We start from the raw sequence: 17,094 nt of genomic DNA, 5'->3' as shown, positions 1-17,094 counted from the left end.
CATTTCACCCTTTATTATCATTATTAGACTAAAATTAAGAAAGGCACAGTCTCAACTACTTGAAGATAATATTCATAGTCATTTTGTTGAGAAGTTTTTTAGCACTTGCTGGTCAGCACTTTAAATTGGACAAGGGATGTGGCCCAGTCCAGTGATGTGTCTGCTGCCGTGTGAATAATTGCCTAAATGTGGCCAGTTCCATTAAAATCTAATTTATTTTCATTCTAAAACTTGATTGTGATCCTTTGCTCCATGGTAATTACTGAATCATTGCCCTCATAAATTTAGATCATAAAATTTTTGCCATGGATTAACTAAACTGCGTAGTAACAAGAAATCCACATGTTGTAGTTCTACCTCCCAAGTGGTATTTGTCAGAAACAGATTTTGAAAATGCCTGAGCACTGTGTGCAACATTATCCACCTGGCAAATAAACGAGACTCCCCTGCGGCAGATGATTTGATAGAAGCTGAAAAAGCATTTGACTGAATAGAATGGGACTATTCAGTTCATACTTAAAACTTGTTTGTGCTCAGTATCTCAGTTGCTAATCTGGCTTCTCAGTTGTACTCTCACTTTTGCATCTGCAAAAGGCTCAGTCCTGGCCATCTACAAAATCCCTGGGCAGGGTTGTCTCCCATCTCTCCTCAGCAGTCTTCTTCCTTCCTGAAGGATCCATATTAGCTGCTACAAAAGAACTAAAAATGTCATTTGGCTGAAGAGGGATGGATCTACTCCTGTGTACAAGTAATATGCTGCTGTTTCTTCAGAAGCAGAATCTCCAGTAGGAAAGTAGGGGAATATCTGATACTTCTCCATAATTTCTGAAGATGAGGTTATGATCAAGCTTAGAAATTTGGAGAGCACGAAAGGTACAGCTTTCCAAAGCACCCAAGTAACTTGATGCACAAAGTCACCTTGAAATTCAAGCCCCGAGATGATTTTGAAAATCTCTCCTGTAATTAGGCAATAACCACTGTCATTATTCTTTCATCAAAAGTTGTAAATCTGTTCTATGCATATAAAATAATCATAATAAATTAAATTGTTTTAGCATGTGCCAAGTAATGACTGTACTGTTCCTAATAAGCTGAATAATGTAATGTCCAAAAATAAGGTAAAGCAGAAGAAGCATTTTAAAAATATATCTTTTGGCATTTTAGAGTTCTGTACAGCTGGTTTTTAGTAGGTGTTTTCTTTCTAAGCTTTACAATTATGTAAAAAATAAGTTCCAAAGAAGAAAATTCAGATATTTTCTTCCTGTAACTGTTGAAAAAAATCACAACCCAATTTCATCTGAAGTCCATTGGGCAATTCATGCTTAAAATTAGCTGGAACACTAAGGAAGGCCAGCACTTTAAAGGAGTATGTTTTAGAGATGCCTCTGAACCTTTTAGTAGGACAGCATAGGAAGAAGAAGAGGAAGAGGAAAATTTTGCAAAATAAGTCCCAGCATGAACTCAGCATGGTTCTTAAACTATACCAGCTGTTTGCAGGACACACCTGTAGGCCTAAATTTGACCAGATATATTTTTTGAAGTGCTCAGTTAATAACAGGGGGTGATGGCATCAGAAGGACAAAAGCCACTTAGAAAGCAAAGCCTTCCTGTTTAAATCTCAATAAATAAATAAAAGAAATAAAGGAAAGATAAACAGGGATGCAAAGATTTTCAAAAGACATGAAAAGCAAGTCTTTGTGAAGTATCATTTCCTCTTTAAGAAGGAGGAGAGACATTTTGGCTATATTTAAAGTCAAGGTTTAAATATAGTCCTGAGGAGGATGCCCATGTATAACCCATGAACCCAGCATAATAATATAAAGAATTAATACCTTTTTTATGGATGTGTTTATGTTCTTGTAAAGTCTGTAGGACTGTTTCAAATTCTATACAAATGATCACATTCAACACAAGTCCCGCGCATCAGTGAAGATTAACGACTTATGGTTAAGGAAGGATTTTATTGATTAGAGGGAAAGCAGACTTAGAAATGAATGCTTTTCTAGGCTTTGTTCACCCTACCTACCAAAAAATGAATTTTATATATTAGTTGTAAAGCAGATTTTTTTGACACAATCTAATGTTACAAATGAATTTTGGAAAAAAAAAAATCGTTTCCATACTCATTTATCCCATTAGCTTGATTTATGAGTAAATAACCTTGTGTTTTCCAACCATTAATGTTTCTTGAAGTCTTAAAACTAATGTACATAGATGCAGCCATGATATCCGTCAGATACAGAGACCATGAACTGGTTCTGATTTCCCATTTTCATTTTGAAAACTTCTTAAATTTTATTTCCATGTAAATTCTTCCAATTGAGTAAATTAATTTCCTTCTAAAATAGCGTTTTAACTTGTGGAATGATTTTTACCATGGCAAATATTCTATACATAGCATAAATTAAAAATACAGGTTGCAGTTCTACCAATGACATAACTGTTGCCTGATTTGTTACAATTTCCCTGGAAAATCTTACATTTATAGTCTTGTAGTTCTTCATACTATGTGATTCATATGAATTATGTGTGTAATCTTTTCTAATCTCCATACTGGACTGCACTAAACTGTGTATTTCAGTGTCCTGTGCTTCACAGGGTGTTTTGCCCATTTTATTTGATGTTACCTGGCTGCATTTCCCAGAAATTCCCCTTTCCTGGATTCCCCTTTCCCAGGTCTGCCTCCCTGCCCATGCAGTTACTAGGGAACAACAGCCACAGCCAGTGGTGCACATTTAATGTTTGGCATTGGATTTTGTGCCTTTTAAAAACTGGCATTTATGATGGAGGGAATTCTAAGGCATTTAAAAAGAGTTTTGCCATGAGTTTTGCTTAATTAGTGGAGGACCAAATGTAAGGAAGAGAAGCAATTAAGAAGGCTGTGGGACTGGCTTCTGCTTTTGTCTATTCCATACTGATCTGCTGCCTGCTGCATTTTTTTTATATGGTCAACAGCAAGAGTATTTTCTTGTAGAAGATCAGCTTTCAATATGAAGCAGTTACAGAAAAATCAGTACTGACTTAAATACCCAGACTTACTCAGAAGTTTAGCCTCATTAATATATTTACTCCAGGTTTTCAATTCTTGTTTTAAAGAGAGAGAGGCAGCCCTGTAAATGAAAAACAGGTGGGGAAATACTTACACTACTGTCAGACTCCTGTGTCAGAGGATGAGGATGGCAGGAGAAAGCTCTGCATCTTTATTCTTACTGAACACCTTTTCTGAACTTGCAGTTTTCAAACTTGCAGATTTCTCTTTTGCTTATTTATAGTACAAAAAGAATCCAAGAAATTTTTTTTTTTGTTAATATTATCATGTTTACAGTGCTAGTCCATGGAAAGATTTACAGGATTACAAGATTTATGCCATGGCAGAATCATATTTCTTTCTTTGTGGATGTTAGTTATGATTTATGTGTGTGTAAGCAGTTGGGATGCTTGGGAATTCTTCTGTGCTCCTTGGTTAGATTAAAGTACTTCCCAGTCCTGCTTAGCCTCCCACCAGAGAGGGTCTCACATTCACCCAAGGCTTGCAGTTGAGGTGGGGAATCTGGGACACTGAAATATACTTTGTTTGATGAAGTGATGTTACTAAAGGAGTCATTCCTGAAATGTGGGAACTGCTTCCCAGGCAGGTGCAGGGGACTGAATGAAGATGCCACAGTCTCCACAGCTTGTTTTTGTATGGTATCCTACTTTCCTTTGGCTTAGGGAAAAAAAACCCAGTATTTATGGCATGGAGTTTAGGAAATCCTGAAGTTTGGGAAGTAAGATAGAGCAGAGCAGAGACATCGGCTTTTGAAGTACAGGTGACAAAATACTTCTGAGACTTCAAAAGAGATCCAAATTCTGGTATCTTAGAAGCTACCACTGAAAACTCTTTTCCTTGTTCTCAAACAATGTAAGAAAAGAGAAGTTGTAAGTCAATGTTACCAAGGTTTTTACAAAACCTTGAAAATGATCTGCAGTGTTTCTATAAACAGCATAACAAATGAGTCAGAAATCATAGAAAAATTTGGGTTGGGAGGGACCTTCAAAGGTCATCTAGTACAAACCTCCTGCCATGAGCAAGGACATCTTCATGCAGTCAGGTTGTTCAGGGTCCCTCCCAACCTGACCTTGAATGTTTCCAGGGATAGGGCATCCAAAACTTCTCTGGGCGACCCATTTAAGTGTCTCACTACCCTCACACTTAAGAATTTCTTCCTAATAGCTAATCTAAACCTGCCCTCTTTCAGCTTGAAGCCCTTTCCCCCTTGTCCTGTCACTACAGGCCCTTGTAAAAATCTGTCCCCATCTTTTAAAAGCCCCCTTCAAATACTGAAAGGTTCCAATGAGGTGTCCCTGTAGCCTTCTCTTCTTTAGGTTGAACAACACAACTGTCTCACCCTGTCTATAGCAGAGGTTCTTCAGCCCTCTGATTATCTTTGTGGCCTCCTTTGGACTTGTTCTAACAGGTCCATGTCTTTCCTGTGCTGGGAACACCAGTTCTGGCACTGATAGGACTCTAGATTCTAGATGTAGGATTAAGATACCTTTAATTTGTTCCTACCCTTCAACATGTTCATTAACTTGCTTCCCAGTCAGTCTTGCAGGTAAATACTATTGCATTTATCTTGATACGAGTGCCTCTGTAGTGCACAAAAGTTGTTTTTATGAATAGTAGGTCAGATGAAGTCTTTCCCATGTATGAGGTGTAAGTTCCAGACACAGGGCATTTCTTACACCAGTGTTTCCCAGCAGTTTTGAAAGCTCAGCAAGTCTTTCTGGAAGAGGAAATCAGTCAGGCACCTTCCTCTAGGACTGTGTTTTAACTTCCCATGGTAAGGCCTGAACTGTGAGCCCCAGCTGCTGACTGAGAACAGCGGTTTGTGCATGTGCAAGACCCAATATTTTTCAGTGGCCAAGGAGTATGAACCTTGTTTCCAGAAGGAACTAGAGTGTGCACAGGCTTCTGAACCAAGTGCCAGATAAACTCTTTTTAGCTCCAAGTCCTTTTGAGCTCCACTGTGGTGGATTATCTCTTGGAAGGCATACAGACCTGTGGTAACAAAAAGGTGGATGAAATGAGAACTGTCAGAATTACTCCACCAAAAATGTGTGATCATGGCAACAATCAAAATAACTCACATATTTACACAGTGCTAAAAGAACTTACTGTTTACTCTTCAAAAACATCTACATTGCCACAGACCTTTTGTCCATCCTTGTCACTTAAGGGCCTGTTTTTTGTCTCTTCTTTTACAGCAAGCCAGAAAGCCCTACGATGTCCGAGATGTTATTGAGCAGTACTCTCAGGGCCACCTCAACCTGATGGTGCGAATCAAGGAGCTGCAGAGGAGGTATGTCAGTAGAGCCCCTCTTGGTACCCATGACCAGCAGCAGGAGGACGTTTGTAAATTAGGGGCACATGTTTAAAAAAAAGCCAGGGTTGAAGGTGCCATATTGGCAAGATTGTGCACAATTAGGGAATATAAAATGGTATTTGCATAAAGTTTTCTTTTCACACAGGGAGGAAAAGGCAAAAAGCTTAAAAATCTGATGATTGGGACTTAGATGTATTACCTCAGTCCCTGCTAGCTGTGACTATAGACTGCAATCTCTATATCACCGGGGCTGTTCTACACCTGGAGAGTGCAATACTGTCACCTGCTCTCATAGAATTGCCCCTAAGAGCCAATTAAGAGATGACAGATGCAAAAAGAAAGCCGAAGAATAACAAGGAAAAGACAAATCAATGCTGAGCACATGGAAAATGGGCATGGTAAAACTTTACAGTGGTTCAAGAAGCTGTAGAGCAATCTAATTCAAATTCCATTTTGCTACTAAATTTTTTATTTCAAGCTACTCTTAGCATAGAGCAACTGCTTCGCTCACAGGACAAACCAAAATTATTTGAACTTCACTTTGCTTGTTTGTGAAGAGACCTCCCTGCTCCAGCTAGAGAGGGTGAAGATGCTGGTTCAGACTGATAAAATCCAAAAATGTTTCTTTTGGTTTTATAGGTTGGACCAGTCCATAGGAAAGCCATCTCTTTTTATCTCCGTCTCAGGTAAGTCAATACAAAGAATGTGTCTAAAATCAATCTGATGAACATATAATTAATGGAAAATACTTGCTCAAGTAATTTTCATTTTATTGCCAATCTTCTAAACCACGCCAAGTGGTTGTGCTCTGAAGATTAAGCATGGGCAATTATATTTAGTCATCAACACTTTTAAATTAGGGTTGTTTTTATTTAGATTCTTAAAGGACCTACTTTCACTGAAGTCTTCAAAATATTGGCTCTAGTCTTTCTGAGACTCACCATATATTCAATAAATTGGTGTGCTAAGAACAGAGTTCCTATGAAGTTTGTAATATTCACATAGATCTTTGATAGCATTGAAAAAACACTGGAAATGGAGCACAAAGGACTAGATTTGTTTGTGACAAGTCTGACTAATGAAAACTCTCTGTTTATGTCATTTGTAAACTCATCTTTCTGTATAGTTTATAGTGGGGGGAAAAGATAGAATGTTACCAAATGTGTTATGCAACTTGGCTGTAGAGTCCTTTGCATAGTGGCAGATTGTTTTTAAGTGGCAACTAAAACATTAACTAAATTGGGAACATTTTTGCTGTCTGTGGTTAAAGCATAAAACTAAGATTAAAAATGCCTTAAAATCAGGGCTATTAAAAGCCCTGGCGTGGGCCAATGCTATAAAAAGAAACAGAAAACTACTTTTAAGGAATGGATCTATCGACCTGGTAAGGGTGTTCAGTTACACGGTGTTGGTGGGCTAGTTAAACACACCCTGTTGTGGTTTGCTGCTATTTTGTTATACCACCATATATTAATTTGAAAGTGTTTCTTGTTCCACAGAGAAAAGCAAAGATCGAGGAAATAACACGGTTGGTGCCAGGCTGAACAGAGTGGAGGACAAGGTAAGGCTCAGTTGAACTGGCAGTGAATGAGGACATGGTTTGTGATTGAACAGTGCTTGTTTCATAGGATGTGAAGGAAAATTCAGCTTAAAATAGAGTTGAATGCCTGACTTTTCCAGGTGATGGAGTCGAATTTTTGTCACAGATTGCATTTTTGGTTCTCATCACTTTAACAGAATAAGGAAAGAAACCTGAATTTAATTGATTTCAGTCACTTTTGGGACTCACTTGGGTATTTTATTTTTAATTGCATATATTACATATGTCTCAGTGCTTTACTTCCTTCCTCCACAATAGATAAAAGGCTCTGTTCCTTTAATAACTCAGTATATTATGGTCCCCAAGATTTGCCTTTGATCTTTGCTCTGTTGTTTACATAAGTCCACATATAATTCCTTAGAGAGGGAAATAGCAAACCTTGTTCCGTCCTGGTTTTCATTCCTTATGATAAGTGGAGTTTCTCCTTCCAAGTGACACGAATACAAAAAAAATCAGACTTGTTCTATAATTACAACAGTTAAGTGCATTGTAAGCCTTTATTTCAATGCTGGCTGTGCTTGAGAAAATAGATGACAGGTAGAGGTTCATTGTCATGGTAGAGATTGTGTCATTGTTAGAAAATACAGGTTTTCCTATGCTGGTATTTAGGAAAGAAAGGAAGAGTTAAGAAGAATATTTTGAATCTTTTACTGATCTCTTAGAGTGATTTGGTTAGGTAGTGAAAGCATTTCTTTACTTTAGAGTTATTTCACTCATGTATTGGACCTTAGTATCTGTTCTTTAGTTGTTAAGACTGAAACTTTTTCCTGAGGAAAAAAACTTTCAGAGTGTTTCTTCCTCCACTGGAAGTATGTGGTAACCTCATGAAGGTTTTGTTCTGAAGAAATATCAGCAAATATTCTGCAAACCAAAAGAGTTGTGAGCAGTACATCCCAAGGACTACAAACCAGCACCCTGATCTGCATTGATTCACTTGTGACATGCCTGTTCCTTACACACTTCTCCTGCATTACTTTAGTAAACTTGAATGACAGTACTCAGAATTGCACTTCACTCTCCTGGAAATAATGGTGTTTTAAAGGAAACTGGTTTCTTTTGATATATGGGGGACACAGGGGAAGAGTTGAAGAGAGGAAAGTAGAGTGTATTCAGCGCAAAAAAGAATCACTGTGTTGTGCTCCCTCACATCTGTGGTTAATATGTGTTCTTACACATGGAAGCCCTTTCCAGAAAGTTTGGATTACATTTATTTATTTTCTCTCCATAATGTCAACTAAAAGTGTGGAACACTAAGAAATGTCTTGTGACTTGTGACAAAGAGCAATGACTTTTCAGTGTGGACAAATAATTCTCAAATGGCAGCTAAAGCAGCTTCTCAGCGGTATTTGTAAAATCTCCAGCAAGCCTGGGAAAGCCTTCGTGTTGTACTGGCTCAGAGATAAGCTGTTTGGGGGTTATTAATTACTCTTTTTTACATGCTTACAAATAAGTACACCGTGAATTTATGGTGACTGGGTTTTTATGTCTTGTAATGGGACTGTAAAACACTCCCTGTATAATTTTAGTATAGCTGGGTTAAATTTTAGCCTTGTTTTAAGTAACAGACCCTTCTTTCTTTGCAGTTGCATGAGGTCATCTGTGGTTTCAGAGTTGTATGTTATCTGCCCTATACAGCTAGTCCTATCTGCAGGAATTTTATCTGAAAGTAGCTGAAAGGCTAAAAATAGAGAATTTCAGTTGGACTCAGCAAACAGTGGTTAACATAAAAACACACTGGCAATGCTAGAATCACATTTTTGCTGCAGCTGTACATGGTGGCCAAAGCTAATTTTTTGGTATTTTTGCTCTCAGAGATTGGCCCTCTCTTTCCCATAAAGTACATGGTGCTTGGTATGCTTTCAACATACAGTTAAATCCTTCCTGAGCTGAACACTCTTTTAAGGATATCAGGTGGTTTTTGAGGTGACAAAATATTTTAAACAGTTTCATCCCATTTGGTTTGTGAATTATTTTTCAGTCTTGGACTGCAGGAGGAGATATTTTCAGTGCTGCAGGCTAGTGTCAGCATCTAAATACCTCTTAGGCATTTCAAAAATCTCCTGTAAGTCAGAGGAGGGCTATGTACAGCCAGCAGTGCAGTGGGGATGGCACCTAAAAGGGACATTTTAAAATAAAAAGCTTAAACAGCAGTGTATTTACAAAAATTATGATCCTTTATGGCAAAAACCTGAATTTTCAAGTATTGACATCAGCAAAATGTTGTGTTTTCTGCTGTAAATTTAGGAGTATGCTCATGTAAGGGAGAGAGTTTTTTGTGCACTGAAACTTCGACCTTGTGATATATACACCTTGTGATCCTGAACCTAAAGATTGTTTCATACAAAAGCCAAAGGGATGAATCACACTTGCAAGAACCTTCCTGCAGATTCCTTCCTGCTGAATGCTGTAATTTTGGCAAGACCCTGAAAAGGTGGTTTGGTGAATGTGACTAGAGACTGCGCAGCCTGGTAGGCCTTTGTGAAAAGAAATCCAGCTTGTAATCACGGCATATTTTGACTTTGCCATTGCTCTCTGTTGCTTACAAAGCTGAGGGGGTGGCAAGTGCTGTGCTCTCCTAAAGGTGTCCTGCTGTGCTGGGTGCAGGGGGCTGCCCAGTAGGAATGTACCAGCAGGAGTGCAGCACCCAGAGGGGCTCACGTCCCCTTCCAAGTGCCAGTGGTCCAAGAGCGTGCGTGCAGATACCTCAGGGAATGTGGTTGAGCAGGATTACAGCAGCAAATCAATTTATTTGTGGTGACCAGCCTTCTCTTTTCATCCTTGAAACATCTGTGAGTGACTATTCAGCCTACCCTCAAGGAACCTGGCCACAGCTGGCTTGCTACCAAGCTCAAAATCAAAAACAGTTTTTCCAGATGGGCCCAGCTCTGTGTGCACAGTGCCCTTCCTCCTCACACAGCACTCTTCATCCTCATGCCGCAAGCGCTGCCTGCCAGGGACTTAATTCTGGGTGTGCCCAGCAGCTCCAGCCAGGAGCAAGCCCACAGCACACTTGGGAAATTCCGTGTCCTGCAGCTCCTATTTTCCTTTCACTGCACTAATTTTAGCTTGGCTATAAATGACTGCAATGCTAGCTTTTTAATTTTCACATTAATCTGTTCTTTTTCAGCCTTTTGCCAGCCATTAATTTAGCTATAACAGGCGCAGTTTGCACTTCTCAGGTGATCAGCCAGGCTTGCTGCTTTGGCTGCCCTAAGGAAATTCAGTCTCAAATATGGGCACTGCACAAAATCATCTAGAATATGCAGTGAAGGCTAAAAGCGGTCAGTCCCTGGACTCTCCCTGTTGTCCTTGCAAACCAGACTGCCCCAGCAGTCTATAGGTCCTGCCTGTGGACCTCCCAGAGTAGAATAACACAACCCAGATTTACAAAAAAAATTTAAAACCATTCTGAGCAGTAGACATTATCCTCTTTGTTAAGTTGTTTTGAAAATAGAACTTAATCTTCTGCAATGACTTGAACCCTTTAAAGTTTGCCTTTCAAGAAGGTTTCTAGCAATCCAAGGCAGTTTTCTGGGCATCCCTTCTTATGTACTCAGAATTGTTCCTGTATCTGACAGTAAGTACAGTATTAATACGAGGATTGCCAAGGTCAGAATTAAAATCCTGTAATAATCTTTTTCAGTTGCATGAAACATTAGGAGTTATTAGGAGTTGCAAAAATTTGTATTGTAGAGATTTAAATGGAGATTTCTATTTGTACAGGATATATGTGGTAATGAGACATGTAACACCTTTTAATGTGACTCAAACAGTTCTGTAGGACAATATTAATTCCAAACTTTTACACATTTTGCATGCTTCTAGCTGAGAAGGTGAACCCTTATATTCTAACCAGTACTAACCCAAGGAGCAACATAGACATCATTGCATTTTCTCAGATTTACTTGGAAAGCAGATAGCACCAATTTTAAAATCAATTAAAAACACATCTATCACATGGAAACATCTACCCTAAGATATGTGCCGCTGTGCTTGTTGAGTTGACTAGTGGAAATCTGAACTGATCTTGGAAGCCAAAGCTGGAAGGCAGTGTACTCATCACAGGCCTTTTGAGTTCTGGTTATGTTGATTTGGTTTCCTGTCTTCCATCTACCATGTCTGTGATTGCTAAACATATAGAGGCCAGTAAAATTGTAAGGATATAATAAATATTTGATACCTTTTTTGCAGTGAATGCTGACTATGTAACTTTTAAAGAAAAATAGGTGCAAAGGCTTGTTTGAGGTGGCTTTCAAAAAGTGATGAATGCTGTATCTTACAACATTTATGTACATGGTATGACATATTATTCTAGCTAAATAGTTTTCTGTAATTGTTTCAATGGAGTATTGATTTTATACATACATGTGTTAGAAACCAGCTTGACTGGGACCATGTTGAAGGCAGCTCCAAGGAACTGAATGACCATTGACAAGTCTAGGTCTAGTTTCTGACTTCATTCTTGCTCTTTTCCACTCTTGCTTTCTAATCAATTAACAGTTCCCCATTGCAAAAGGTTTCATATCTGATTTATTTATCTTGTTGATTTGCTTGAAAATGTGTGAACTTGAGTTACACATTGCAGAGGAATCTTACTGTAATGTGAATAAATCCACTTTTTAGTGTATCATAAGGCAGATTCTAATAATGCCATTTCTAATGATGAGCTCTCAGCCCATTCAATGCAGAAAAGTTTAGGACGTGCTGCAGAGAGCATTTAAAGGTGATAGGTCATTCCTTTGACCTGAGGAGCCAACATTTTATTTTTCCCTCGTCATGGCTAGGCAGAAGCATTAAGATTTATTAAAGTTGTATACCTTTGAGATGACTTCTTTTGGTTGTTGTGACATAGTTTTGCTCGGCATCATGGATGTGTTACTTTTATGACAGCATTTCTGTCATAAATGAAAATATAGATCTGTACTTATTTATGTCTCATTATTTAAAGCTCCATTCTTACAACCCAATGAGTACGTATTAGATAGTTTAACCTCTTAGAAAGTATTATACCATCTACATCATCCTGAGTTCAAAAATACCAAGTTTCATGTTGACAGCTTGTTCACCTAAAATAGTTCTTCATGTGCAGCCAGTTTTTCAGTTTCATGTGAAACAACTGCATTATCTAACAGAGGATCAAACCTTGGTGGGTTTTTCCTCTGTTTTAATGTCATTCTGTAGCCTGGGAACAGTTACCATGCTTCCTAGGGTAGCAGAGCAATTAGTGCAAGCATAAGAATAGCCTTGACTGATGTTGCCCTTGTTGCACATTTTCGCTTTTTTTTCTTTTTAATTGGATAGTAATGAATTAATTAATTGAATTTAATTGAATAGATATTGATGGCAAAAGACTGACAAACAACCCAACTTTCTGGCCAGTGCTGGAAAGCAAGGTTAAAACCATCACTTGGAGAGATGGCTTCAGAAAGTGTCTGGCATGGAAATATTCAGCACTTTACAGGCTGAGCATGCACTAGGCATTTCAGGTATTAAATATTGTCAACTTCTGCAATAGCTGTGTGAGGATTTGCCTTCCCAATACTGAGAAATGGAACTAAAAGCTGTGGGTTTGGCTGGGAGTTTTAAAAGATACCTGAAATCAATAAAAATCAAAACGAACACCACCAAGCAGTTACTCATCTTGTATGTAGTTCTTGCAATAATGCAGAAGTAATAACCTGGGGGATGTGGAGGAATATTGAGGCATATGGAAGATTAAGTATCCCTATTAATTTAATCCTTAGTCTTTTTCCAGATGCTGAAGTACAAGCATACGGAAGCAATTTCCGTGCTGAACTTTGCGATGAGGATGCCCATTTTCTATAAATTGAACTAAAACTAAGCACATCCTTCAACAGCCCAGGTCGTTAGGCAGCCTTACAGTTGTAATAGCTTTTCTCTTACCAATCTGATGATATTTCAGTAGGTAAACAATGGAAAACTACAGATTTCTGTGTCCAGTGTCCTATACTCCCCGTCTTGCCAGCTACAGTAAAATAAAATTATCAGACATGGGAAAAAAATTAAATTTTTACATGGTAAAAAATTAAAACAAAAAAATAATTGCTTGCTGGATTCACTGCTGCCAGAAGCTTCAGTAGCTAGAATAGAAACAAACTGAGAGAGAGATTAGGCAAAGCCATGGAGAAAGACTCACTTGAGGATTATTAAACAGGATGTCTGTATGTAAACTCCAGTTTAGCAAGTACTTCAAACAGTAGTCAGGGATAAGTTGGTAAAAAAAAAAGGAAAACTATGATTTTATGCAAATGTATTTTCTTATGCTTTTATTTTTAAGACTGTGCTACAAGCTTTGCATTACAAACAAGACTGGGGCAGAGAAATTTGTTCAAAATACCTTTTTATCCTAGCTTTTTATATACAACTGCTTGTTGCTGGATTGGGTCCCCTGCACAGCCTCATGGAACATTGCTGTGCTGTGTCTTGGGTCTGATCTGTTTACAAAGGCTGTGTAAGCAGTACCCTGTTCCTGGGAGGGCTGGCAGAGCCATACCTTAAAGACCTCAAGGTCTTTGGAGTGGCCTTCACTTGCATCTGTTTGTTAGCACCAATTTTATCTCTTTGAAGATCATTAGATCCTATCATTGCACGAATTCAAACCAGTCCATTTTTTGCATAAATTTTGAAATGGTTTAGTATAAGCTATGTTAAGTGCTTTCTGTAACCTGTAGGAGAGTTTCTGGGTGTAGAGGCTTAGGTGTAGTTACCTGGCCTGCAGAGCAGTGTTACAAGCACTTGTGTTTTGTGGTCTGTTTCTAAAGCCTCAGCTCTTGGATCAGAATAAATCTGATTATATAGAAAAAGAAGAAATCTAGTATTGAGCATAAATAGCTGCAGGTAGTGAGAGAACTGCACCTTATCAGCTTATTTGCTGGAAATTATAGTGTACACTTCCTCAGCACTGAAAAATGAAATTGAGTGATACAAAACATGATCTTTATTCTCAAGAAGACTGGCTGAAGGTAGTTCAGGCTAGCACACAGAGGCTATGCTAGCACTCGAAAGCAATGACTAATTAAGCTCTGGTGACTCATTTGCATGATTTTTCTGTGACACTCCTCTACAGATTCTATGAAGAGTAAAAAAGAAAAAAAAATACTTCTAAGGAGAACAATTCTGTTTAAGTGAGTTTTGATAGATTTTACTGCAAATTTCTAGCATTTTTGGATGCAGACAGCAGTTAGGAAGCATAATGCTGAGGACAGAGTGTAAACCTTTACAAATTCAAAGTGTTACATATGCATACATACACATATATATATATATATATACATATACATACATACATACATATATATATATATATATAAAATTCTTAACACTGGCAGTAGCTGTGCACTTATGATCCCACAGATGCCTGCTTATCTCAGAGGAATTTTAGCTAACATGCAATATATCCTGTAAAATCTAGGAATTTGGGGAGGGGGGGAAATTGAAAGAATTAAATAATGCCTTGCCAGTTAATAATCTTTTAAACAATCTTCAGATTAGTTGCTGTTTTGGGAATCTGCTGGTGGTGTTTATATTTGAGTAGGTATGCAAGTGGATGTAAGGTCTGCAAATGGGGATGACTTGATCTTTTATCAGACCACATAAAGCCTGTTTTGTCTGGCATTCAAAGATAAACCCAAGCAAGATTTGAAACGCAGCCTCCATCATTCTTGTGCAGAGAGTGTTTACATTTGATGTGGAATGGAAATGCATGGTGCATGTGCCGAGGGAGAATGTGGAACAGTTGTATGGACTACCCTGTAGAGCTGATTAGAGAAAAGGCATTTAAGTGAACAACACATGTGCACAACATGCTACACAGACAATTTTTATTTGTCTATCTTATAGGTTAAAGGGTAAAAAATGACCATAAGATCATCTCTGCTTTTCCTGGGTTGGTATGTGTGTTGCAGATGAGTTCAGTCCACCATAAATGGCAAATTGATACAATAGGATGGACCTTTACTGAAATTAGATGCATCAAAGTTGAAATTGTTCCTTGTCAAAGATCTGGTTTTGGAGTCATCTTGCTGGAATTAAAATACTTTATTTTCATTTGCAGTTGAGTATCAGGGAGGGAAAGTGGATGGAGCTGAAAGGACTCTATTCAGGCTGCAGTCTTTTCAGGGTTGGAATCTATTCAGCTCTTGGAAAAGATTCAGAGAAAAGGGAGGTATACTCCCTTTCTTACACAATGTCCATACCTTCTGACACCCTATCTGCTCCTTCTGTTCTCCCCACCCCTCCCCACCCTCAGCTAAAAATTGCAAACCAAAACTGGTCCAGGAAGAGAAATAGGAGAAGAAGCCTTTGCTGTCTGACTCCTACTTAGGGCTGGGGGAGTCAGAGGGAAGATAAGAAAAGTAGGCAGTCATGGAAAGGAGAATATGAGCACATGGTTCAAAATATACCTACCACTCCTGGAGCTCAGGCAACCAAGAGGACAAATACAATTTCCTCAAATCCATCTCTGTTCTTGTGTCCTACCCGCTGTTGTTGATTACAACAACAATTTACATGTTTTTTAAGTATCCCACTGTTTCAGCAGTTAGCACAGGGCTGTGAACCCATGTCAAAGGCTCTCTTTCTGTCCCAAACTTAATGATGCTCCACTTAGTAGTTCTATCCAGCAGCCCCGGCTGGCACAGTGTGATTGACCTGGCATGCCATGGGTGTAACATTTTGATCAGCTGCCTCCCTTTGGATGGACCTTTGTTATTTCCATCATGGCATGAAAGCTCCTGCTCTGACAGGTTAAGCACACAAAATAGAGAAGGGAAGGGAGAAAGAAAAATATTGTTTCCCTCCTTTACAGCTAAGGTGCAGGAAGTGACTTGCCTGAGGTATCACAGTGGCATCTGTGGCACAGCCAGGAATTCAACTTAAGCCACGTCTGGGACTTAACCACAAATCAGCATTCCTTTTTGTTGTTGTGTTTAAACGCCCCTCTGGTTTTGAATAGTTATATTGGCCAGTGCAGGGTTCAACATAATCATATCCCACTAATACTAAAACCATCCAGTACTTGAGAACAGCATATATAAACACATAAACCACACCAACCCAGCCAATATAAATGTACTGGGACTGTTTTAGACAGTGCATTTTAAATCATCTAGAAATTAATCTACTAACATCATTTTGTAGCCCAGGAACCTAGGGGTGGAGAGGACTGAACATACTTAAATGACACAGAAACTGTCATACATATAGATAATTATGCATGTAGTTTTGAAAGCTAAACAAAATTATATTAAATGCTTTATTTTCATAGTCAAGCAGAGAGCAATATTCTAGTGAGTTAAAATATTCATATAAGTTTCTATTTTAAAAGCCTTGGATCCAACATTGCTCGCCATTGACCCTTCTGTGACATCTGTTAATCTTGGGTTTATTTCAATTTCTTTTTTAAACAGATGACTCCACTTAAATCAACACTTGGTTTCCATTAGACAGATAGAAGGTGATTCACTTAGTAACATGTGCGTCTTTATCTAGTTAAGTCCTAATAGCCTTAATATATCAAGGAAGCTGGTGTGATTAACAGCACTAAAGGCTTTGTCAGACACTTCACCCAATAAATACTGCCCTTTGTCCAGTCATAGAAAAAGAGTGAACAAATAGATTGTGTTTCCAAACTGAAAATGTGTACAGCCTTGTTAAGTATTCTAAAATTATCCCTATAAAAATATATGTTGACAATAGAAGTTACATCTACATCTCTGTCTGTGTTTGTACATGTCTGCCAGTCCCAGTGTGCTTTGGCTCTTTGCCCTGCCTGGGCTGTCCTTTTTCTGCTTTATCATTTCGTGATGCAGCCACCACTCATTTATGATTTTCCTCTTGTTCACTTGCACTTGGGGCAGATTCTTTTGACAGTTCTTTGTCTCTGGTTGTCACAGCCTGTGTGTCCCAGGGTAGAGGGATGTGTAAACATCAGTTTTGCCACTCCACTTAATGCTGGCAGCAGAGACATCTGACTTGACTCGACCATCATGTAGGATAATCCTCCCAAATGAGGCAATCAAAACAAAAATGCCAAGAGTAAAATATATTCAAAATGTCAGGTTGAATGGAGATGGGGTCCTTGCTTCATCATAGCTGAAGTTGTCTGGA

The 17,094-nt window shown here is 38.5% G+C and overlaps 1 protein-coding gene across 1 annotated transcript in view; it reads left to right on the top strand.

Annotated features, from left to right (window-relative positions):
* KCNQ1 (potassium voltage-gated channel subfamily Q member 1) overlaps positions 1-17,094 on the top strand; it is a 329,070-nt gene that overhangs the window by 221,768 nt on the left and 90,208 nt on the right. The window contains exons 15-17 of the mRNA XM_054275920.1: positions 5,248-5,342; positions 6,006-6,052; positions 6,866-6,927. Of these exons, the coding sequence (XP_054131895.1) occupies positions 5,248-5,342; positions 6,006-6,052; positions 6,866-6,927 (204 nt within the window). The remainder of the gene's footprint in view (positions 1-5,247; positions 5,343-6,005; positions 6,053-6,865; positions 6,928-17,094) is intronic.

This window comes from Melozone crissalis, unplaced genomic scaffold (genome assembly GCF_028551555.1).
Source record: "Melozone crissalis strain CALT ecotype California unplaced genomic scaffold, PUWL_Pcris_2 ptg000018l_1, whole genome shotgun sequence".
Taxonomy (NCBI): domain Eukaryota; kingdom Metazoa; phylum Chordata; class Aves; order Passeriformes; family Passerellidae; genus Melozone; species Melozone crissalis.
The sequence above is the reverse complement of the archived record's forward strand: the minus strand, read 5'-3'. Positions and strand labels throughout refer to the sequence as shown.